Genomic DNA, 24,320 nt, shown 5'->3' with positions numbered 1-24,320 from the left:
TTTACTCAACATATAATGAGCTGATAGCAAAATTTGAAGGCCGCTTTGATGGCCATTTAAATTCAAATTTCTATTTGTGTAAAATTCCATCGGAATATCAGTATGCTATTTAGACACAATGCCACTCAGACTCTTATTTAGCTTATTACAGTTCATGTTTGAAATTAAAAAGGCTTTTCCCTGCTTTTACACTTATATCTCAGTACTAATTCATTTATTTATGAGTTGTCAAGTTTCCAGAATTTGGAAGTCTCTGAAGAAACCTTATAGAGAGCTGCATTGTTTACAGTAGTAGGAAGGCAGAAATATGCTGCATATCTGATAGCAGCAGCTTTTTAAGGAATTACTAAAAGGGACCACAGGTGACAGATCTTAATGAATATTTATTAATGTGCTAGAACAACATGTGCTGCTTGATTGGCTACAGCGTGTTCTGCAATGTGCACATACCCATTACAGTTTCAGTAATGTCAGGTATGCCACCTTCCTCATGTTAAACAAACTGCAATCTTCACAAAATTGAGGCAAATATGAATTTCACTGTATACAGGTTGGTCAGACTGCTTTATATGGACTAAATTGTGACAAGACCAAGGACAAGTGTAGCTTTTGGCAGTCTCCCAGTCTAATTTGGAATGAAGCAAAAAAGCAGGTTTTAAGTGTTTGTTATTCTTTTTTTTTTTTTTTTTTTTTAGGAGTCCCTTATCAATAATGGGATAGAATTCCTATAAGGAAGTTGTTAAGGTTTAACAAGGTTTAGGTCTTTTAATGTAAGCCTGTGAATGGAAGACAGAAAAGTCTAGAAATTAGACTTTGATGATATCTGTGAACTTTTTTGGCTTGGCTCGTTAACTGAGCCCTGCACAATCCTGATACTTCAGTTAAAAGCAGAGACATCAAATACACCTATAATATTTAAAGTCTCCTGCCTCAGATTTTCAAGCCTCTGCTGAGATAGCCTGTACATAAGAAAACGAAAATCTGTTACTACACAGGACATGATTAAGGTGAGTAACAGATGCTCCCTGTTGCTGTCCTGCATGGGTGCTCCGTCCTCCCAGGGTGGACCTATGTCGGATCATTTCAAATTCCAGCTGTTGCTGAAAAGATGAGTTCCTGAGCCCAGCAGGTGGCTGAATAACGGTGTATGGGTGCCCAAACCATCAGCAAAGACATGGAGCTTGTTCCTCTAGCATCAGCGTTTCAACTCTGCTTTTTGGAGTTAATTCTCAGATGGGCTAGAAAAGGCTGGATATGGTTTATCTTCTCTTTACATGAGCAGGATAAGAAGCAGTAGTGCCAGATTAGACCTACTTCTGCTATAGGTTCATAGAAGGAATCTGCCTTGTCTCTTCCTTGTAAGCTTAGCTTTCCTTCACCTTCAAATTCTGACAGATTTATACATGGGGCAGAATATTATGTAGTTGTAACAAAAGGCAGATAATTCCCCATGCTTCTCTTGCTTAACATAAATATTTGTAGTCGCTGTGTAATATGTATGTGTATATATTGGGCATATTATAAAATCATTCTTTCTAACAATGCCTAACAGCGCTTATTAATTCTTTGAAGATTGACAGTTAATACTCTATTGTCTATTCAGAAGTATCACCATTTTAGCATGTTGAGGCTTTCTTATGTGCTATATACTTGTAATAGTAAATAAAGCCACATTGTTCCTCAGAACTGGATGGCAGGAATAAGTGGTCCCTCTTGAAATTTAAGCATGGCCACTATATAAAATATCAGATTTGTCTCTATGAGGGAAAAATAACTGAAGAAAATTAATGCAAAAAGTGTGACTAGTCTTGTTGAGTATCTAGATGGGCATGCACAGCAACTAACCAATATAAAGTATATTTGAATTAACTGGACTCTTCAGGGCTTTTTACAAAGCCAGGTGCTTCTAACAGTGGAGAGGAGAAAAACCCAAAAAGGAAACAAAAAACTCCCCGTGTCCTCAAGAATGTACTGGTGTGGGGAGAAGCTGAGGCAGTGAGAACTTGAAAGGTAAAGGAAGCGTGTGGGCTTGTTGGGTTTTTTGTTTTGTTGTTGGAGGTTTTTTTTCCTCTCACAGACCATAGTTGTTATACATTCCCATTCTGGACAGTGTCATATACAGTTGTAGGAGTGCTTTGGCATGACCTGTCATTAGATAAAATTTTTGTATTACTTTAGTATGTTATCTTACTAGCAGGCTAATATAATCTACATTGAATAGGAAAAAAAAGGTTACAGCGGCAGGTTGTGCACATGTGGTATGGTTGTAAAGATACTGTTATACTTGAAGTAAAACTTCTCCCATGGAAGATGCTAGTTACGTATCTTAGAACTAAATTAGGGAGTTGTAATTAAACAAGGAAGTTAGATCTGCATATCTTTGAATGTGATCTTTAACAACGAATGAGAAGGGAAGAGGAAAACTGGGTAGAAACAAGTACAGAAACAAATAACAGTTCAAGAAACAAATAACTTCATCTAAGCTAGCTAAGTCTCTATGCACCAAAAAGGCTAGGATTTCTGTTAATGTTGGTGAGCTTACTAATTTTTAGGGTCCAGGTGGTTTTTTGTGTCTGCAATATTAGCCACATGCTCCCTGGAAACTGTCATGACAAATGTAGTACTGCTTTAAGCAGTGCTGGGAAATTACTTTCTTGCTGGGAGCTGATGAGGCCTTTCAGATGTCCTTGGGGGCTTTCAAACTGATGCTGAACAGCAGTCTTACTTTTAAAAGCATGAACTAGAACTGGAGGGAAGCACAAGACCTATGGCTACATGACAGAAATTGTGGGCTGTATCCAGTTTCTGGCTTTCCCATCTCTCTGGGCAATTTTCACTGAACAGTAATGCTAACTTGAAGGGATGGCTCCAACCGAACTCTAATATTGAAGTGACTGAGTGATATAACTGGTCTTTTGCATGTTGAAACCAATGCAGCTTTGGAGAGACTGGAAAGTAGATGTGTAAAAGGGTATAACTTGCATGTTTCCTGATCCTTTCCCTAAATACTGTTCTGTTTGTAAAGCTACCTTTGAAATCTCACTCTCTACCACAGAGAAATTCTTCTCTTGCTGTCCCCATGCATGTCCAGGTGCAACTTGTTGTTCTTCTCCTTTGATCAGTATGGGTCAGGACCAGTGCAGGACTGACACAGGAATGAAATGCAATGGATTTTAAATTACTCTATATGAAAGTTGTTCACCTTGTGCCTTTGTTTTTAAAGCACTATTTTGTGTTTGTTTCTCTTGTTCTTTTTTGATTGATTGTTGTAGGTATAGGCACATCCCCTCTTGTGACACTGGTTTTTGTTTCATCACTTTTCTGAGAACCTGTTCTGGGATTAATTCTGCATTGGGTAGTGTGGTTGCATCTGCCATTTCATTTGTCAAGCTGCAGTAGAGCAGAGTACACTTCGTGCTTTTAGCTCCATTGAGCTTTATCGCCCATTAATTGTCACAGACTTTAGTCATTTGTTGATGTGAATTCTTTTTCAAATCTTTCACTTCACATTAAAAAGAAGAATAATGGTAAGCAGCTGAATTTAAATGACAGACCTAATGATAAAATTGTTTCCCGATTAGACCTCTTTAGACAAGAAGCAGTAACAATTTTAGTTCCATGAATGTGTCTGAGGACCATGTTTCCTTTATCATGAAAGACAAAATTCTGCTATGCTTGTCCAGGCCAGTCTGCTTTGTACATCTATCGACAGAGCTGTTGGCCAAGAAAAAAGAAGAGTGGAGCTCCAAACAAAAAAAAATAGCAACAGTGGAAAACTGACCAAAAGCCATTTTAATTCATTGAGAACCAAAGGAACATTGAGTTTCTGTACTGGTATTTCCCATGGGATCCAAATTGCCCCCTTTACAACACTGGTCATAAATACTTTTTTCATTGCTTCTGTAATATTATTACACATCTGGGCTAAATATGATCAGTCTTAGATCTTGCTGTTCCAATGTATGCTGGTGCATTGGCATGAATGGACTGTGCACAAGTTGGGAGGGAGAAGAAATCTTCCGATCTCCTCCACATGTGGTAGACGTCAAATTGTTTGAGAGGGTTTTAGAAAGCTTTGTGTTAGCCTAAATGGGAAACCAGGGTCTTTTTATAGTTGGTTTGGGTTTTTGTTTTTTTGGTTATTTTTGGTTGTGGGTTTTTTTTATTCCTGCCCCCCCCCCCCCCCCCCTTCTGAGCTGTTGTTATTTCTGGTCTTGCAGGAGTGGTGTCCTAATTAAAACATTCTGTCTCTGAAGCCTGTTGGTCACATGTTAATCACATGTTAATTGTATTTTTAAATACAAAAATTCAAATAAAATAGAATGAGAAAAGTCTGTTGGAAACTATAACTTTGATTTACTTGTAGAAGTTTGCCTGGTGCAGTATGCTTCTCTAAATGCCTCTGTATACCTAAATGATTAAGATGGATTGTTTTGTGGGTTTTTTAAGCTGTACATATTAAAAAAAATTGTAATATAAAAATACAGAACTATGCACTCTTACTGAAATAGAAGATGTAATTTAAGATAGCTTGATGTGGTAATGCAGATATTCTGGGGTTAGTTTGAAATTTTAGAAGAATTTATCTTAAATAGCTGAGGATTTTTATTCATATTGTCTCTTAATTTTTAATCCTATACCTTTGAACACTTAACAATTACCATTAACAACATGGTAATAGCACCTAAAGCACTCCTGTAACCAGTAGATTCCATGAAGTACAACACCGTGGTTAGGTTGCCTGTTTTGCAGAGGCGACTTTTATCTGGTGGTTGTAGTGGGTAAAGAAGGTGCCCTGGCCTGTTGTGGTTTTCCATTCCTAGGGTTCTGAAAATCCAGCTGCCTTGTAAGGCAAGGCCCATGCCAATGGAGATGGATCGTGCTGTCCTGCAGCCTTCTCCCAGGATACCCTGAGGGACTCTTCTCAAGCCCTCATTATGGCTGGGAGTGGGTTGTCTAACAGTGTGGGTCCTGGCCAAAGAAGAAGGTGGAGGGGAAGAGGTCATGTTGGGGGTGAGCTGGCCCTTTTCCAGACTTTTCAGCTGTTTTATTTGGGGCAATATTTCTCCAGGAAACCTGGTATGCCCCATGTCTCACTAAGTTTCTTACCTGCTGGCTTTTCAGCTCTGTGTTACTCCTCCATGAGTTCTCTAAAGCAGCATGCACTAATGCCCTGGGGCATTCCATAAGGATTACCAGAATTAACATAATGTAAATATATGACAGTCTAGTTCTCTCTGCCCAGAAATCTTTCCAAATTGCATTGTTGCTAAAGCCTAACTGCCTCAGAGTCATGAGATGTGCTTTTATCAAACCAGTTTCTCAGCAATGGTTATAAACTTGTGCTAGAGAGGTCAGATCTTGACACTGGAACTGATCTTTCTTCTGCTGATGTGAAGTGCAGAAAGAGTAGATTAACACCTCCCTACAAATACTCTAGTGTATTCCAGTTAGCTGACTTCACTTGTAAACTGTTACATGCTGAGTAGAAGTCTAGTTTTACAGCCAAAATGGCTGGCAGACCCAGTGCAGATACAGAAATTAGGAGGATTCTTTCAAAATCTGTGGGAAAATAAATGTCTAGATTATTTAGACTATTAGCTTCATGTAACACTGTATCAGTATATCCAGACTGAGTTGCTAGAGGCAAAATGATTAAGATGATCTATTAAACTTTCACCTGTTAGAACAAGTAACTTGTGTGCTAGATTTCATCTTTACTGTTTGATCTCATTTTCAGTCATGCTGAAAAAAGCTCCCTGAAGTTTTTGTAGTATTATACCTTAACAAGCTTATTAGAGAAGCAGAGCTAGCCAGAACATAAGTAACTTGGCAACAGTTCTGATTTTTACAGCAACTTATTACTTTTAGAGCTGATACTAGAGGTGAGTTTTGCCCACTCTTCAATACTTTTACATTAAACTTTTACATTAAACTGTCTGATTTTAAATGTCAGTGAACTGTTCATCCAGTGTACTACAATTGCAAAGACAATGCAGGCTTATCATCCTCTGAGCCATTTTATCCTATTTTAGCACTAATCATGTTGCTAGGAAGTAATTGCCATGCTGATGTAGCAGCAATAAAAGTTTAACTAGAGTCACCCCTGTGTAATTTGTTCAGTAAAATTGCTGCTGTGTTTGTATTCTGGAATTGCATTTGATAACGTGGTATTCACCATCTCAGTCTTCTAATTAATCCCTGTGAGTAGACCTCTGAATCAGTCAACAGGCCCACTCATCTTGTGGCACTCCTTCAGAGCAGCAGAGAGCTGCCATAAGCAAACTTTTACTGCACCATGGTTTGAGTGGGATTGTAGGGAACCTGCCTGGGAACAGCATTTCTGGGAAGGCTTTATTGTATGCTCATATATTAGTGGTCCCCTGGGGCATGTTCTCTGGTGTCATGTCATTGGAGATGCTGATGTCGTTGCCATGCTGATGAAGACAGAATGTGGTGGTGTTGGAGACCATGCTGGAAGGCTCAATGTGTATGGAGTGGAGAGAGGTCTTTTAAAGTAGCATCAAGGTTACTCCTGAGAGAGTATGAACTTGTCCAAAAGGGCTGTAAGTGATCAATGTTAATCTAAAACCAATAGAATTTACAGGATGTAAGTCTTGTTTGTTTTAAATATCTCAACAATCTCTTTAAAATATGAATGTTAAATATGCTTTAAAAAAAATCAGTATTGAATGCAAAGAGAAATGGGAGGCAGATAGAAAGGGAAGGGATTTGGGGAGCTACTGAGATAAATATACAAAGAAAAATGTGTTCCAGAAAACAAGAGCAGGGTGACAGAAACTGCTGCAAAAATATAGCTAAAATGAAAATTAGTGAGAGAGTATAGAAGATAATGAGGAATAAACAGGTAATTTTTGTATTGGTATCTGAACTAAGATGACTTTATAAAGCTAGTTATAAAGTCATCTATCGTTATTATAAGATTATTTCTAGCAGCACACAAAATTGAGTGAAGGATCAATGGGGCAATGATTCACAGGCTAGAAGTTTTTAGACATTTCGCCCTTCTGAATTTTTGTTAGTTAATTGTGGCCTTCTTGAATTATGAGACTTAAAACTAAGCATGTCTTTGGTAAGGGAGAAATAGAAAATATTGATGGTTCCCACAGTTGAAAAGTGATGTAACCTGCCATGGTACCGAATGACTCATTAATAACTGACTGGATCATGTGTTGTGAATGGTAAATCTTTATAATTGCAAATGTTTGAAAATTGCTTTTAGAACTTTGACTGGAAAGTTCTTTCCCTGTGTATTTATATGAGTAAAGTTAGTCCTGTGCTCTTTTTCTCTAAGCAAAGGCAAAGCGGATCATGCCATGGTAGAAAGAAAATAACTCCATTAAATAATTGAGTATGTAACCATTTCTTTGGGGTGGGTTGGGGGGGTTGGGGTGGGGGGGTAGGAGGCGGAACCTTGTTCTTATTTACTCACCTGTTACTGAGGTGATTACTGGAATCACCATTTGCAGACAAGGAGTGTGGGAGAAAAAACTATTTGCTTTGGCTGGCGCTGTATGTAGCAACAGCCTGGGTGATGGATATTCTGGGAAACTTTTGACTTATCAATCTGAGACTAGTGAGATAAGCAAACCAGGACACAAAGCAGAGGTAACAATTTAAATCTGTCATTAGATGAATGCCATGTTCCTTCGGGACTTGGCGAATACAGTGACAATTTGTCATTTCTGATTATTGGCACTTCTGATGTTTATGAAATGCAGTCTTTCAGCTGTGGTTTCGCATTATATGTTAGGCCTTGTTACCAGCCTGGCAGAGTGCACTCTTACCGCGGTTACAAAGCTTCTGCTCTTTGCAGCTGGACAGGAAGGCAGTGGTTGTATAAAGTCTTTGTGATGTTTAGGTTTCGGCTCACTGACTTTTTTCACACTGAGAACTACAGGCTATGTGGTCCTGTAAAAATTACGTACAGGGGGTTGGGGTTGTGGAAGAGGAACTGCAGCCCTGTCTCCTGCCCTCATGCTGTCAAGCCTCAGGTTTTCCCCCTTATCCTTGGATCTGTGTACTGATGCAGAAATCCAGTGAGAGGATGTGGCATTGAGGAGCTAGGGTTGCAAAGGAGGTCCACAGCCCATCAGTGAGGGTTTTCTATGGGTAAAATCCACACTTATATAAAATTCTCAGAGTGGACCTACCCTGTTTCCCATTCATGAGGTGTGTGTACTTGCAGTGAGGTGCTGCTCTTAGTACCTGGATAGTTGCATTGTACTTTGAGTTGAGCAAAATCTGAGATACAGGGGACAAAGATTTCTGTATAAGCATGGTCATGTTGAGATAATTGTGACAGTAATTTTGGAAGGAAAATAAAGTTATAGATGAAACAGCTTTTCAGTAAGAGGTTTAAGATGGGTAAAAAATAGCTAGCAAATGTGAAACCTTTACCTAATAGGTAGGCTTGATTCTGTTGTGTAAACACAGGCATCTAACCCTACTGATGCTCTAGGATATCTTTGGCCTCCGTTTGCCACTGCAGCAGGGAATGGGTGGTATGTCCATCTACCAGTCCCAGGGGAAGCCTTAGCCCAAGGGCATTACATACTAGAAAGTTTTTATGCAACTGAGTCAAGACAGAATGTATATGTACTTAACACTGACCATTTGCAGTATACTTGCAAGATCACAGAATCACAGAATGGTAGGGGTTGGAAGGAACCTCTGGAGATCAGCTCATCCAACCCCGCTACTTGAACAGGCACACCTAGAGCAGGGGGCACAGGACTGTGTCCAAGTAGGTTTTGAATGTCTCCAGGGAAGGAGACTCCACAACCTCTCTGGGCAGCCTGTGCCACTGCTCTGTCACCCTCACAGGAAAGAAGCTCTTCCTCATGTTTAGGTGGAACTTCCTGTGTCTCATTCAATGTCACCGTTTCTAGAAGGATATGCAGACACGTTAAAGTCAACGGAAGGACACTGCCTGGAATCCATAATATGTTGTCATGCTCTTAATAATTTACATTCCTGTCTAAAGAACCAATTGCGCAACTTGGCTGCAGTGGCTGATATCTTTTTGCTGGTGTGATTAAAATCCATAGTTCTTGGAATCTGCACGCATATGACGTATAATACCTAAAAGAGTGCTTGGCTACCTGATTTGCTTCCCTAATACATAGTTTTGTCCTCTTCTGTTTTTGTCTTTCTATATTGTTGCACCTGTTTCTTTTCTTTTTCATTTAAAGAATAAACAAGTTGGAATCCTTTATGTAGTCTAATCAGACCATGAAATGGGGCTCCTATTTTAAATTTGATTTTTTAAAATTTTATTTTTCTAAAATTTCTTTTAAGTTTGAAGTTTGAGATTTTGGAATCAATGCATCTCAAAGCTGTACAGTTACTCTGTGTTACTGACATCTTATTGAATGGGTAATTCTACCGAGAGAGGTTACTGCTGCTGTGAAGCTTTGCTGTAGGAGACTAGGCAAGGCTGTGTTTGGATGCAGTTTTTTCCCTGAAAAGGCTATGATCTGTAGCCATGCAATCCAGCTAATTGTCATGTGCAGCAAAACTTCATTTTCAGCAGACTTCTTCCATTGCACTGGTTGTCCTGTCTTTAGTGAACATTAGACCAAACATCAGTTTCTGAAGGGACCTGTGATTGCAGCAGTACTGTATATTTGGCAATACTTGGAAAGGCTACAGTCATTTCCCTTTTCTCTGTTAGGTTCCTAAACATCCTCATCTGCCCTTTAGTGATAAACATCTCAGCTCATAATATCTGTTTCAACCAGTTGTCTACAGTATCAAGATGTCCATATTACTTCATTACTGTGATTAGAGTGAGGCTGCCTATAGTTTATTTCTTGGGATTTAAAAGCAGAAATATCTAGAATTAATATGGAAGTATGAAATAATTGAGAGAACTTGAGAGAAAAGCCTCCTGACAACTTATTTTCTGAAGGTATTTGATTGTACAGTGGAGAGACATACATCTCATTTAACTCCCATCTGTACAGAAAAGATTAACTATTTTATTCTTAGTTTTGTTTTGACTGATTCTAATTATAAGCAGATTTTTACTTTGTTTTTTAGACCTGATACACAGATTGCATTTGTTATTCTACACTTATCACCTAGACACCAAAAGTGGATGTAAATCTCATGAAAACAGCAGTATAACAATAGAGTATGAATTGCGTCATTTTTATCAAGAAAGTAGGCCAACACAGCTCATATTTACAAAGTGAAAATGATCTAATTGTCAGCTCCTTTTTAAAACAAAACAAAACAAAAAAACCAAACCAAAAAAAAACCCCAGACCATCTGTCTAGTGCAGTATCTTTTTTATTGTTTTGTTTTTTAGGGAACCTTAATAGGTCAACGGTTTCCAAGGTTGGATACAGTTAATTATTGTAGTGGTTCTATTATCTACATTTTTATCTTCCCAGATTTAATGTGTTTGAAGAATTGCTATAGTTTTGATTTTTAAAATTTTTTTCTTTTAAATAAATGAGGGAAGAATGAGCAAGAATTCTGCAATTTAGCTATTTTAAAGTTTTTTTTTTATCTAACAGTAGCTTTGAATGATTGATGTGAGCAAATGCCTTTTAGTGTTTTCTGCCAGTGGAAAGTATACCTGAGCTCATTCAAGTGCTGTTAATGAAAATGTTAAAAGCAGTGATTTGTTATTGCTGCTGCTATTAGTTACTGGTTTATGAATCATGTGACCTGATTAAATAGACTGTTGTTGTCACATGTCTGGTAACACAGAAGAAAAATCAAGCACAAGAAAGATCTCTGCCAGTTAACAATAACCCTATTTTGGGAAAAGGACCCTCTCTTCTTCCAACTTTTAAGAAAAATAAATAAAAGCTTTTAGTTATTTCTAGAAGGGAATATAAAGTTAATAATCCTCCAGCAATAAGGATTGCTAGATTCATGACCTCTTAGAAAAATAAATGCTAAAAATTTCATGCTGTAAAAATGTGTTTGTGAGCCCCTCTGATTTTTTCTGAGTATTCTGAGTATTCTCTGTGGATTACTTTTTTCCCCCTCCCTCTGGATAATCCCCTTTCTGCAGGGAGGAAGGTTGTGTCTACAAACACACTACCTGACCAGCCTCTTTGTGTAACCCCTTCAGCAGGCTGCATGCTAAGCCTGTTTTGGATATGGAGAGGTTTCATCCTCAGTCATCACAAACCTCTTCCACTCAGAGACCAATATCTAACTCTTCTGAATTTCTAATCCTAACAGAAATGGGAAGGCTTTTCAGAGTGTAGCCCCTTGTTTATCTGGTTTTTTTTTCTCTTTTCAGGCTGGTTTTTGTCACAGACCTGCTTCCCTGCAGGAATTGCTTTTTAATAGCTCCTCCAGTTTTTCTTTGCTGTGAGGCTGTGGTGTTTGCAGGATCAATCAAGCCAAAGTCCAATACACTGTACATACATCAGAAATTAACAGCAGCAAAAGCTATACTATCTCTAGCTGGATTTCCTGTGGAGTGCTTGCTTGCTGCGAGTGGTTTTATGAGCTGAATATTCACACATTCCTATGATAATCCCTTTATATGGGGCCAGTGCAAAAGGAAAGGATCTCCAATACTGACAATCTCTTTTTTCCTTACAACACTTTAGTTGCCCTAAAGCATTCTGTGCTAGTGTAGATTATGCTCAGACTTGCTTGGTAGTCTCCTTTAGGCATGTACATAAGTTCTAGCTTGAGAATTTCATAAAAATGATGGATAAAAAGGATTTGTGGAGCCTTAGATAATTGAAGATAAGTTACAACCTAGTCACTTATACTGTAGTTCATGTGTTGGCACTAGAGCACACATGCACAGTTACAATTTACCAATATAACTTCATACAAAGCCAGACATCATATTATGAATTTACATTTGAATGTAAACCAGAGTCCTTCAATACTTGATCAATGATCAGGAAGTTTTCTTTTGCAGTTTATGTATGAGAGAGGCACCTGTTTGTCTTACAGTATGATATTCAAATGTCAGGTCTGTTTGTATCTAATAATTAGGGTGCCTGAAGGGAAAGCAATATATTTGTGTGTCTGTGCCCAGGGGAAAAAGACAAAATACTAATGAGCTTTATCACTGGAGATAAGTTCAGGAAACAGTGGCAGTATTATACTATACAGTAGACCAAGTACCTTTATACCATATGTTCTACAACACAATTCAGCATAAAATCAACTCTACACCATATGAATCCCACAATTCATAGCTCAAGATTAAGCAGACAACTGTACTTCACAGTTTATCTTTTACTTTGAAAGAATATAAGAATAAAACAAAGTAAATTAAGCAATGCAGATTTTTTTTGCTTCTGTTATGTATAGCCAAATAAACACTTGTTTCCTAGCAGCAAAACTATTTTATTTCAGATATCTTAAAACAAGAATACTGAAATTATGCTACTGGAGTTGTCAAATGTCAATAAAAGACTAGAAACTTAGGCTATCATTTTTGGCCAAAACTTTTTTATACCCAGTTTTCACTAGTTTTTAGGGTTTTACTGAGTGGAGAGGAAAATATAAACAGAACTCTTCCATGGGAAAAGAAAGGGAAGGGGGTAAGATAGTGCCTCATCGGTTCTAACATCAACAGCACAGTTTAGCACATTAGTAATAATATTTGTCTAATGCCTGATTTTTCCTGCCTACTTTAAATCTTAAACCCTTGCATATGAGAGGAAACCTCTCTAAATTTTTGACATTTCTCTTCAATTTACCATTGAATTATTGCCATTAGTTTGAAGGCTGTGTTTGAGTTTTTGATAAAACTTTGATTCAAGAAATCGTGGATAGGAATTTCTTTCCATGTGCATGTAAATTATTCTCTGTGCTTCTTCAAAACAGGACTGTGTTGGCTCTTGAATATTCCTTATAATTACTTTCCTTGCAGGACTGTCAATGTTAATCTGAAATAGAAAACAACATTACTAAAGTATCATTGAATATATGCAAAGGAAGGGTAAGGAAGATTGAGTTTAGGGGACCTGTACCAAATGCCTTTTATACCTTTTTATATATCCTCTAGTCTAAAATCAGCACCTAACCAAAATCATTGATTCTAGCAGAGTGGATTTCTCCTTATAATGCGAGAAAACCTTCCCTTATTAGTTGGGTAATTTGATCGTCTTTTGGTGTTTGATTTAGTAAGAGGTATGTTAGTGGCTGGATGGGGAGCTTGCTCCCTTGAGGACAAGAAGCCTGGAAGACTAGGAGGTATCTGAATTTCCCAGTGTGTCCCACATCCTTAATGGAAAAGCCAGTTTAATCCTGACTGTTGTGATCAGTGTAGCTCAAGAGCAGTGGTATAGTCACTACTGCTGGGCCCACATGTAGAATACAGGCCCAAGACTTCAAACCTTAGGGACGTGAAGCGGTATAGGTTGGATTTGCTTGCTGCTTCTAGAAAGAATAAGAACACATGTATGATTTAGGCAGAGTAAGAATTCCTGAGGACATGGTTTGCATAAAGTGGCTGCAGCAGACAGAGTAGCTGAAAGGTGCTGACAACCAACCCCCCTTTCTTTTGCTAAGAATTGTTCCTGGAGCTAGAATTAGATCCCTGAAGAAGCAGCCTGACTTCTGGTTTCTAAAAAGTCCAAATGGCTGGAGGCATACAGTACCAGTGAAAAACAGTTGCTAAAATTATTGTGATATCTGAGATAAGATAAAACTGAGGCCATATATCAACCGTGTTTAGGAAAAGTTTTGATTCCTAGAGCTCTTCTGCTGCAATCCAGGGTTTGTAGCAGGTAAGTTGAAGCTCTGTATATGTGTAAAAATGTTTAGTGATAGGACAATATACCAGATAAAATGGTAATTTTGGATAATCTAATCGATTAATAGCTCATGATGAATTATATTGCTTTTTTCCCAGCTTCACTGTCTCCTAGTGTTGAGAGGAGAGCTATAAAGAAGTGAATTTAGTGCTGATGTCTTTCATGGGTTGGGATCTTGCTCCTCCAGAGGAGTCATTTGAGTTGCATCTTTTTAAATGCTGCTGCAGTTTGAATGTAAACTGTGTTTAAAATTCTCACGAGCATCTACCGGTTTAGAGTGGTACTTAGTTCTTGTGTTAATAGTGAATATCATATCAAGAAAACCTGAAATCAGCGTGTCCTGAAGACCTGGAAACCAGACAGCCAATAGCAAGATTCAAACACATAGTATTTTAGAGAAAAAAAAATACACAGCTTATTTTTAACTGTCCTGATTTAAGCCCTTACTGTTGATTAATGAATTTGTGGTTGGCAATACTGACATTTCTCTTTTAGAAATGCAGATGTCTTGCTGAGTTTCCTATAGCTGCACATGCTAAAAATAAAGTAAATAGAAAGAAAAATGCATTGTCTTTCCAATTGGCATTTAAAACCAACACAGGGAACTTTCAAATTTCATCAAGTTTTGAATTAGTGGGAGTGGTTTAGTCATTTAAAACAACAACTGCTCTTGGCCAATATTTGGGAATCCAGCTGAGTTGGTTTTGGCTTGCCCTTCAGTATCAACAGGGAGGCTGCCTTTTGAGACTTTATAACAGTTTTATTGTTATGCATAAACCAGAAAGTAATCTAGCCTGATTTTTCAGTTATTCAGTCTGACAGAGGCAGCGGCAGTTGAAGCCAGTATTAGCTTAGTTTTGCAAGGAGAGTAATAAGCAGGGATAGTTAAAGGTCACAGAGCAGGAATAACTCTCCTTTTTTGTATAGCTACTTGTCAGGAAAAAAAGAAAAAAGTCACTCAAACAATTCAGATACAAATTTGCTCTTTTCCCTAAATCTTGTGCTGCTGGAAGCAGAAAATAATCAATCTGTCTTAGAACCTTTCTTGTAGCCCATTTTACAAAGGGAACAGCACTGGGTAGAGTTTTTACTTTGTTCTTTTGAATTTACTGTTGCAAAGACGAGAGTAATATATACAGGTGCCAATGGCATTATCCAAAATCTATTGAAGTGATATCAGTGGCCCCGGGACGAGATGCTAAAAAGACTAGAACAAATCCAAGAACTTGGTTCTTAATTTAGTTGTGCCTTCTGCAAGATTTGCCTATAAACAAGATGTGAAGGTAAGTATTAAAATTTTGTGTGCAAAAGACTTTGGGGAAGATGAATAGCAACAGTTTTAATCCCATTAATACATGAGGTGCTAGGCACTTATTGTTGCTTTTTGTCAGCTACATTACACATCAGGCATTTCTATTACAGGAAATAGCTCATGTTATTTATTTTATGTCACCTCGTTGGGAGCCTCACGTTGAATGTAACTTGTAAAAACTTTCTCGCCATGGAAGTCCTCTTCCTCTGTGATGTGATCTTCTTATAAGCTTTGCAAGCAAGCCAGAATTCTGTTTTTATCACTGTGCTCTGTCTTCAAGTAGGTCTTGTAGATCATAGGCCCATCTGAAATATTTCAAAAGTTAAATGTATATACCACATATACATGCATTACTTTTACAGTCCTTTGAAGGCAATAGGGATGTTTACAAGGCAGCATAATTCTTGATTGTACTCCTATAAATATTCTTATTAGCTTATGTTAAAGTGGGGAATTAAACACATTAACTCACCCCAGAGCCCTATGCTTCAACACTGCATTTTCCTGCATGTGCAGAGCTCCCTTTAACCTCAGTGGCATTTCACTGTGTAGGGACAGAGCACCAAGAAATTTGGTCTGCCTGGTTTCTGTGAACACTATCAAACATTCAAAGACTGACAGGTATTTTTGAACTCCAGTTCTAGTTTTGTACAGAAGATATCGAAGAATTAACAAATAATCATGATATGAGTAAAAAAAGATGACCTTTTCTTGGTGTAAGAATTGGGAGAAAAAGCAATTAGCAAAACAAGGAAATAACTTTTTTCTTGCTGCTGTAATTGAGTGAAGTAAATCAGTTAAAAGAATACTCTGTTCAGCAAATAAGTGGTTAAGCACCTGAGGGTGTCTTTGAAACACCTGGCAATGAATTTTGACAGCAGCAATCAGTGAGATCTTGTCAAAGATTAAATTCCTGAGGCTGCCTTTGTCATGTTATTAGACTTACTTTGTACAGGGTTATGAGATAGAGCTGCTAAAATGCCTCTAGCCAGGAGAACATTTGTGACACTTCACTTGGTCCTAGCACTTGAGCAGGAATGGTGCTTGCAGCTGTAAGATGTACTTTCAGAGTGAAACCTTATGTAAGCAAATACTTTGCCTACCTTTCATAAAGAGCTGCACATCCATTGGCTTTAGAGTTTCTGGCTTTTCGTGCGAATACATCTTTTCATTTTCTGAGGTCATTAAGCATTTAAATGAATTCAAAACCAACAAATAGTGCCATCTAAGTTTGGTGAATGAACTGTTTTAAGAAGGGTAGTATCTGAGTACTGCTGGAAGCTACAAGCATTTTATTTAAAGCAGGGTTTCCTGTCGGTGCAGCACTCTGGGCTTTTGTATTTCTAAAGATATTGAGCACTGCCTGTCATCTGGCAGTAAGGTGATCACATGCATGACTGCTGCCTGTGCTATAATTTTGTATTTTAAATGTTTTCTGTTGTGCACTTTCTCCCTCTACTTTCCCTGCAAACTGTAACATACTAGATTACTTGCTGTTAAAGAATGTAATGGCAAAATCTTTTTCTTTATAGTTGTTACAAATTCTGTCTGTTAGTCTTCTTGCTTTTTGTAGTCTGTCTGTAGTTTGAAAATAATACCAGTCTTTAGGAATTATTTTGAGGTCTCTGCAGCGCAATGACTCTGTAAATTACTTTCTCATTGATATTTTCAAAAAAGTAATCCAGAAGTGATGTGCCAGACTGCCAGCAATATGAGAAATGTGGATGAACTTTGAGCCCTGAATGAGGCAGGGGTATGCTGGAGTGGGAAAGTTCAGATTTGCTACTGCAGCTATAGATTTTCCCACACATGAGATGAGGGTCTGAGTTTCCTTCCATGGTATTACACTGTACAGATACACCATTAGCGATGGTGGTTTTGCCATGCACAGGATTTCCCACATCCACTTCTCTTTCACTTTCTTCTAATATGTATGGCTCTATAGTGCTCTAAGTGGGGATATGGCAGATAAACCTGCTCTTATTACATGCCTTTAAAAGAATTACACATGCTTGCAGAAATGGCAAGTTTGGGAAAGCATTTACAGCGTGCTCATTTATTTTCAGTGTGATGCATGCTAAGCATGTCACACTGGAAGGAATATTGAGTTTGTTGGCAACACAAAATTGGGAGGAGCTGTTGACACTCTCAAGAGCAGAGAGATCTGGTCAGACTGGAGAGCTGGGCAATCACCAACTGTATGAAATTTAACAAGGGCAAGTGCCGGATTTTGTACCTGGGGCACAGCAACCCTGGATGTACATACAGACTGGGGAATGAGAGGCCGCAGAGCAGATCTGCAGAGAGGGACCTGGGGGTTCTGGTCAGCGGCAAGTTGAACATGAGCCAACAGTGTGCCTTGGCAGCCAAGAGGGTCAGTCATGTCCTGGGGTGCATCAAGCCCTGCATTGCAGCTGGTTGAGGGAGGGGATTGTCCCGCTCTGCTTTGCGCTGGCGCAGCCTCACCTTGAGTACTGTGTGCAGTTTTGGGTGCCAGAGTGTATTAAGGATATAAAGCTGATAGAGATTGTCCAGAGGAGGGCCGTGAAGTTAGTGAGGGGTTTAGAGGAGAAACTGTGTGAGGAGTGGCTGAAATCCCTTGGTTTGTTCAGCCTGGAGAAGAGGAGACCGAGGGCAGACCTCATCACAGTCTGCAGCTTCCTCACAAGGGGAGGAGGAGAGGCAGGCACTGATCTCTTCTCTCTGGTGATCAACGATAGGACCCAAGGGAATGGCGGGAAGATGCGCCAGGGGAGGTTTATGTTGGATATTAGGATAAGGTTCTTCAGCCAGAGGGTGGTGGAGCACTGGAACAGGCTCCCCAGGGAGGAAGTCATGGCACTAAGCCTTATGATATTCAAGAAACACTTGGACAACACCCTCAGAGACACAGTGTCAATTTTGGGGCTGTCCTGTGCAGGGACAGGAGTTGGACTTGATGATCCTTGTGGGTCTCTTCCAACTCAGGACGTTCTATGATTCTATGATTCAAAGTAGTTTTTCATTAGTTGCATGTAAGACAGCATGCATTATACTGCATGAGTTATTGATTTTGCTTTGTGGGAACTTTTTTCAGTAATCCATCTGAGATACAAACATACAATTATTTATATTTACTTGTTATCAGCTTTTCAAAAGACTGGGACCACTGTAGTACTTCCTCCAGAGACTCCCTTTAGAAAAAAAAGGAGAGATTATAGTCAGATTAGCTGTGGTTCAAAGTATAAAAAAAATTAAATTCATTATTGAAAATCTGTCCTCTAATTTAAATAAGATCTGTATGAAGTTTACATTTAAAAAAGTTTTTCTGTGTCCTAGATCTTATCCTTACCATGCTAAAACAAATATTGCTTCACTTGTCAATGTCAAGCAAGTACAAGCCTGTACTTGCTCTAACAAATACAGTTCCAACTCAAGGTGCTACCACATAATTCCTTCGGAAATGGCATTCACTTATTTAAATGGTGCTTAGGAGAAGCACAAGGAAAGTGCTTTCTAGATAGCAACTTCTTTGGGACAGGAATCGTAATATAGTTTATGAAATGTTGATGTTTGTATTTAGTAGCAAAGCCCTTAAGGGCTCAAGATCTTATTGTAATATTTAAAGGCCTTTAACATCTAAGTTGACGTATCAGCTGAGAGCTAAATATGAGCTCTGAACATAAGGTAAATAATGAAGGGTTAATACAACCTCAGCTGCAAGGGACTTCCGTCTCTCTCCAGTTGTTCACAATGCAGTATGACACATTATTACTAATCTAGGCAGTTCTCGGAGGTGACTAAAATCAGATTGCTTTCTTTCGTGTTTGTTCTTCTTAAGCAATACTCTCATAAACTTGCAGGAATCTCCTGCCTGATTCTGGGAAAAAGTATGGCAGTAGTGAGGTGAGAGACTAAACAATTTAAGGAAAACCAAATATTTGAGGGCCAATAACTCCATTTAAGTGCATGTAGCTCTATTTACACCAACTGATTCTTAAGCATTGCAGTTATAGGACATCAATGCTGGTAACTTGGAAAAAATGCTTATGCTTATATTAGTAGAAGAAAACACTGGGTATTCCACCGGTTGCTTTCAGTTATGCATCAGCCAAGCTTTGGAGGCAATCCCTTCTCATTGAGTATTTTGTTTTCACATGAGCTACAGGGTTTTTTTGTCAATGCTGCTTAGTATCACAGAACTTTATTTAAATTAGAAGTAAAATTGGCTTTGGTATGAGTGCTGCATGACGCTTCATAGATTTCTGCTGCACAACAGTCATTAGTAGCTTTGTAGCTTTTTAATTGGTGATTACCTGTTTATTTTTGGCTTGATATAATTCTCTCTTTCACTGAAAGAGTACATGCTGTGGCTTATTGATTTTTATTTTTTCTTTTTGTCTGGCTTTCCTGATCAGTCTGACTTGATCAGAGAAATATATAGTAATAGAAACCTTAGAACTGTCAAATTGTGGTGTCAATAACTCTCTAGTAACTCTTGCCAATAACAGATTTTTATTTTCCCCCTCCCCCTTCTCATGAGCTACTGGCCTCCTCTCTGTATAAACTCATGAAGCGTGTTGTTATGCGGAGTGAGAATCTCTAGTACTTTGAATGCTATTTTTTGCCTCACGAGCTGCTTCTGAGTCATATTCACTGTTACTGACACAGATAATTTTTCACCTCTGTCAGCAATGGCACCTGTATATTGAATGAGTGACAATCTGTCTCACTGAGACAGTCTGTCTCACAGAGCTTCATCAGTAGGGCCATCTTATTTCCATTTCTGATTATTTGTCTTTAGCATTAATCTGTGAAGCAGAAAGAATCCTGCCTGATGGGGCAGCTGACACAGAAGAAAACCTTTTTACCTTTTTACTTTCCTTTTAAAATCAGGAAAATATGAAAGGTAGTAAGGGAAATGTGAACATGGGTTATTAGGATCTGTAATGACAGTGATGTAATCATTGTGATACAGTAATAATATGTCATACTGCATTGTGAACATCAGGAAAGAGACAGAAGTCCCTTACAGCTGAGGTGGTGTTAACCTTTTATTAGTTCCCTTATGTCCCAACAACAGGCCAAGGGGCAATGGGCACAAGCTGGAACACAGGAACTTAAACACGAAAAGTAACTTCTTTACTGGGGGGGTGACAGAGCAGTGGCACAGGCTGCCCAGGGAGGTTGTGGAGTCTCCTTCCCTGGAGACATTAAAAACCTACTTGGTCATGTTCCTGTGCCCCCTGCTCTAGGTGTGCCTGCTCAAGCAGGGGGGTGGGATGAGATGAACTCCAGAGGTCCCTTCCAACCCCTACCAATCTGTGATTCTGTATTAATGCCACTTTCACAGCTGCTGTGCTGACAGTAAACTCATTGCCACTCTGATTTGCAACATGATTGAGTTTGATGAAGAATGTATATTAGACTGAAAAAAATTTTAATATTCTCCAAAAATAACTAAGGCTTTACAGCTGGGGCTCCAGAGTTTAAATTGGAAAATGCTGTTGTGGTGTCTTGTGGGAACTATTGTTCACTTATTGTACTCTCCAGTGTGAGGGGCTTCCCTGGCCACTGCTGTGTGGGAGAGGAGTCCTCCTCCTGGAGGCTCTTTTGGAAATGCTCTCTGGATTTCTGCTGCTTAACCTCACCTAAATGGCAGTTTCAGGAGCCATCAGACACACATCAGTAGTGCTGTGAAGGACGCGTCCTTCTCTAATCAATAAATCAATACTGCATATGATCTGATACCAGTTGTCAGGCATGCTGGGTGGAAGTATTTCACCACCCCAACGTGACATGCCAACCGAAGTTTTAGCTATGGTTGACCTTCGCTGAGGTTGGTGGCAGCTGAGGACTTGCAGGAGGCGCTTAGCCGTCTCTCTTATCCACCACGTGTGTATTCAATCTTTGTCAACAGTCTGCATTCTTTTAAAGGATTAATCAAAAATATTGGGTTTATAGATTCTTCATAGGCCTTTTTAATATAAAAAGTTCTCACTGGGATATACCCTCTTTCCAGTAGAGAAAAGCCAGTTTACACTTCATGTACTGTAAAGGAACTGGCTATATGAAGGTGGTCAGCCGGGGCAGTTGTGAAGATGTTGCACTCTTTTGCATGATCTTAAGCTTGCAAAGAAAACTTCAACTATGAATTTGAGATTTTTGTCTCCTACTCGGATAGTTGCATGCACTGCAGAACATAGGAATCATATTGTTACTTCCTTAGAACAGATCCCGTTTTCTTCTGTTCTGAATATCTTGCAAAGCCAGCAAGTGTTTGGACTCATTCTCCTAAACATGGAAAAATATGTGAGTTTTAAACCTGCTGTGCTCAGTTTTGGCTGTCTTAAATTCCACTTATAATTCAGTCTCCATATAGCAGTGGTATTCTTATTTTATGCATCTAATCTTTATCTTTGAGTTATGGCTGAAGCATTAGAATAAAATATACTTTTGTAAGATGCAAGAACTTAAAATTATTAAAAAGAAAAATCAAGCAGTCCAATAGGTATCTCTATAGGTAAAAATAGAAGTGTTAATAATTCTCCCTCTTTGTTTCTCCAACTGTGAAAAGAGATTACAAGTTTGAGCCTGACCCAAGCCAAAAGGAAACCAGAAATCTTTCCCTGAAAGTTCAGGGTGACCTGGATCAGGGATCAGAGCTCAGTGTAAACTAGACAATGCTGAGTAAGTTAAGTGTCTGAGATCAAAATTGATTTTGTCCAGCAAACATCTCAAAGTCAATAAAAATTGGTATTAAGCTTGTTTTTGTATAGAAATTACATCCATAAGAAAGCAAGTAACTTTTTTAGGAAAGAGGCAGTCAAGAACATGTTTATCTGAAAAACAACCTCACCCACCCCCTCCACCCCCAAAAAAACCCTAAATGAAAACAAAAAATCTTATGACCAGAAGTATGTTTATTTCTTCTCCTTTGGCTTTCAAAAGATGCCAAATTCCTTGCAAAGTTTACATGGAACAATGGGTAAGTTTGTATATAACTGCCTGAAATCAAAACAATAGTCTTATACGTTATTTATTTAAACTCAGTTTTTTTCAGGTTTGGGTTTGACTGGGACATACTCCTCCTACAGCCAGTTTTCTTCAGACTGAAACGTACAATAAAACACACAGAATCACCGAATCTCAGGTTGGAAGGGACCTCAGGGATCATCTAGTCCAACCTTTCTAGGAAGAGCGCAGTCTAGACAAGATGGCCCAGCACCCTGTCCAGCAGAGTCTTGAAAGTGTCCTATGTGGCCGAGTCAACTACTTCCCTGGGGAGATAATTCCAACGGTTGACTGTCCTCACTGTGAAAAATTTCCCTCTCATGTCCAATCAGAATCTCCCCAAGAGCAACTTGTGTCCATTCCCCCTTGTCCTCTCCATGGGACTCCGTGTAAAAAGCAAGTCTCCATCTTCTTTGTAGCTACCCCTTAAGTACTGGTACATGGTGATGAGATCCCCTCTGAGCCTCCTTTTCTCAAGGCTGAACAAACCCAGTTCTCCTGGCCTATCCTTGTATGGCAGGCTTCCCAGTCCTTTGACCATCTTGGTGGCCCTTCTCTGGACCCCTTCCAGCCTGTCCACATCTTTTTTGTGTAGCGGGGACCAGAACATAGAACAAGGCTGTACTTCCCAGCATTATGAACCTGTGGAATGACTGCATTTACCTTTAGTCATACTTTCCTTCTTTCCCTGACATCTATATCCAATTTTGCATTGTACAAGGTTCCTTCCGAGTAGATTTCCTACAGGATATTGAAATGTCATAACTCTGCCCGACTGCTATATTGCAAATCCTGCTGCCCAGGCTCCCCACAGCTCTGTAGGATTGCCTGTCGCCATTGCCTGTTTCCTACTTCTGTGGAATTCTCTGAACTATGCCCTCTGCCTGGTCTCTGTACGACTTACGCTACACTTGCCTATTCATTTCACTAGTATTTATTCATCTCGCCATTTGCCTGAAAGTAACCTTTTAAAACTACACAATATTCCATATTTAAGATGAAGTTATGCATTTAAATTCTGGCATATGGTTATAACTTATCACCTTATTTTAGACTATTTTACCCAATGGCCTCTATTCTGGGTGTTTTCATGCTGCAATTGTTAGTCTTCTATTCATAGAATAGAATCAAAGAATCAGAATCATTAAGGTTGGAAAAGACCCTTAAGATCATCAAGTCCAACCGCTAAGCTATCACTGCCAAGTCCACCACTAAACCATATCCTCAAGCACCACGTCTACCCTGCTTTTAAACACCTCCAGGGATGGAGACACAACCATTTCCCTGGGCAGCCTATTCCAATGCTTGACAACCCTTTCGGTGAAAAAGATTTTTCTAATGTCCAACCTAAATTTCCTCTGATGCAGCTTGAAGCCATTTCCTTCATCTTATCACTTGTTACTAGGGAGAAGAGTCCAACCCCCGCCTCGCTACAACCTCTTTCAGGTAGTTGTAGAAAGCGATAAGGTCTCCCCTCAGCCTCCTCTTCTCCAGGCTAAACAACCCCAGCTCCCTCAGCTGCTCCTCATAAGACTTGTTCTCTAGACCTTTCAGCAGCTTTGTTGCCCTTCTCTGGACGCGTTCCAGCACCTCAGTGTCCTTGTAGTGAGGGGCCCAAAAGTGAACACAGTACTTGAGGTGCAGCCTCACCAGTGCCAAGTACAGGGGCACCTGCTCCTGCTGGCCACACTATTCCTGATACAAGCCAGGATGCCATTGGCCTTCTTGGCCGCCTGGGCACACCGCTGGCTCATGTTCAGCCAGCTGTGAACCAACACCATCACGTCCTTTTCCTCCAGGCAGCTTTCCAGCCACTCCTCCCCAAGCCTGCAGCATTGCATGGCTGTTGTGACCCGAGTGCAGGACCCGGCACTTGGCCTTGTTGAATCTCATACTGTTGGCTCTGGCCCAATGATCCAGCTTATCCAGGTCACTCTGCAGAGCCTTCCTGCCCTCCAGCAGATTGACATTTCCACCCAGCTTGGTGTCATCTGCAGACTTACTGAGGGTGCGCTCAGTCCCCTCATCCAGATCATCAATGAAGATATTGAACAGGACTGGCCCCAACACCGAGACCTGGGGAACACCACTCGTGACCGGCCGCCAACTGGATTTGACTCCATTCACCACCACTCTCTGGCCTCGTCCGTCCAGCCAGTTTTCAACCCAGCACAGAGTGCACTTGTCCAAGCCGTGAGCAGCCAGCTTCTCTAGGAGAATGCTGTGGGAGACAGTGTCAA

General features: G+C 39.5%; 1 protein-coding gene across 1 annotated transcript; it reads right to left on the bottom strand.

Annotated features, from left to right (window-relative positions):
- Nucleotides 1-12,707: 12,707 nt before the first annotated feature.
- Nucleotides 12,708-23,973, bottom strand: RGS13 (regulator of G protein signaling 13). The gene is given in 8 exon segments (XM_064455772.1): nucleotides 12,708-12,905; nucleotides 15,229-15,266; nucleotides 15,269-15,339; nucleotides 15,341-15,392; nucleotides 18,181-18,256; nucleotides 21,288-21,360; nucleotides 21,714-21,769; nucleotides 23,824-23,973. Coding segments are annotated over 8 exon segments (714 nt in total).
- Nucleotides 23,974-24,320: the final 347 nt, after the last annotated feature.

The sequence above is a fragment of the Phalacrocorax carbo genome, chromosome 6 (assembly GCF_963921805.1).
Source record: "Phalacrocorax carbo chromosome 6, bPhaCar2.1, whole genome shotgun sequence".
NCBI classification, from domain to species: Eukaryota; Metazoa; Chordata; class Aves; order Suliformes; family Phalacrocoracidae; genus Phalacrocorax; species Phalacrocorax carbo.
This window is presented reverse-complemented; position numbering and strand designations above follow the sequence as displayed.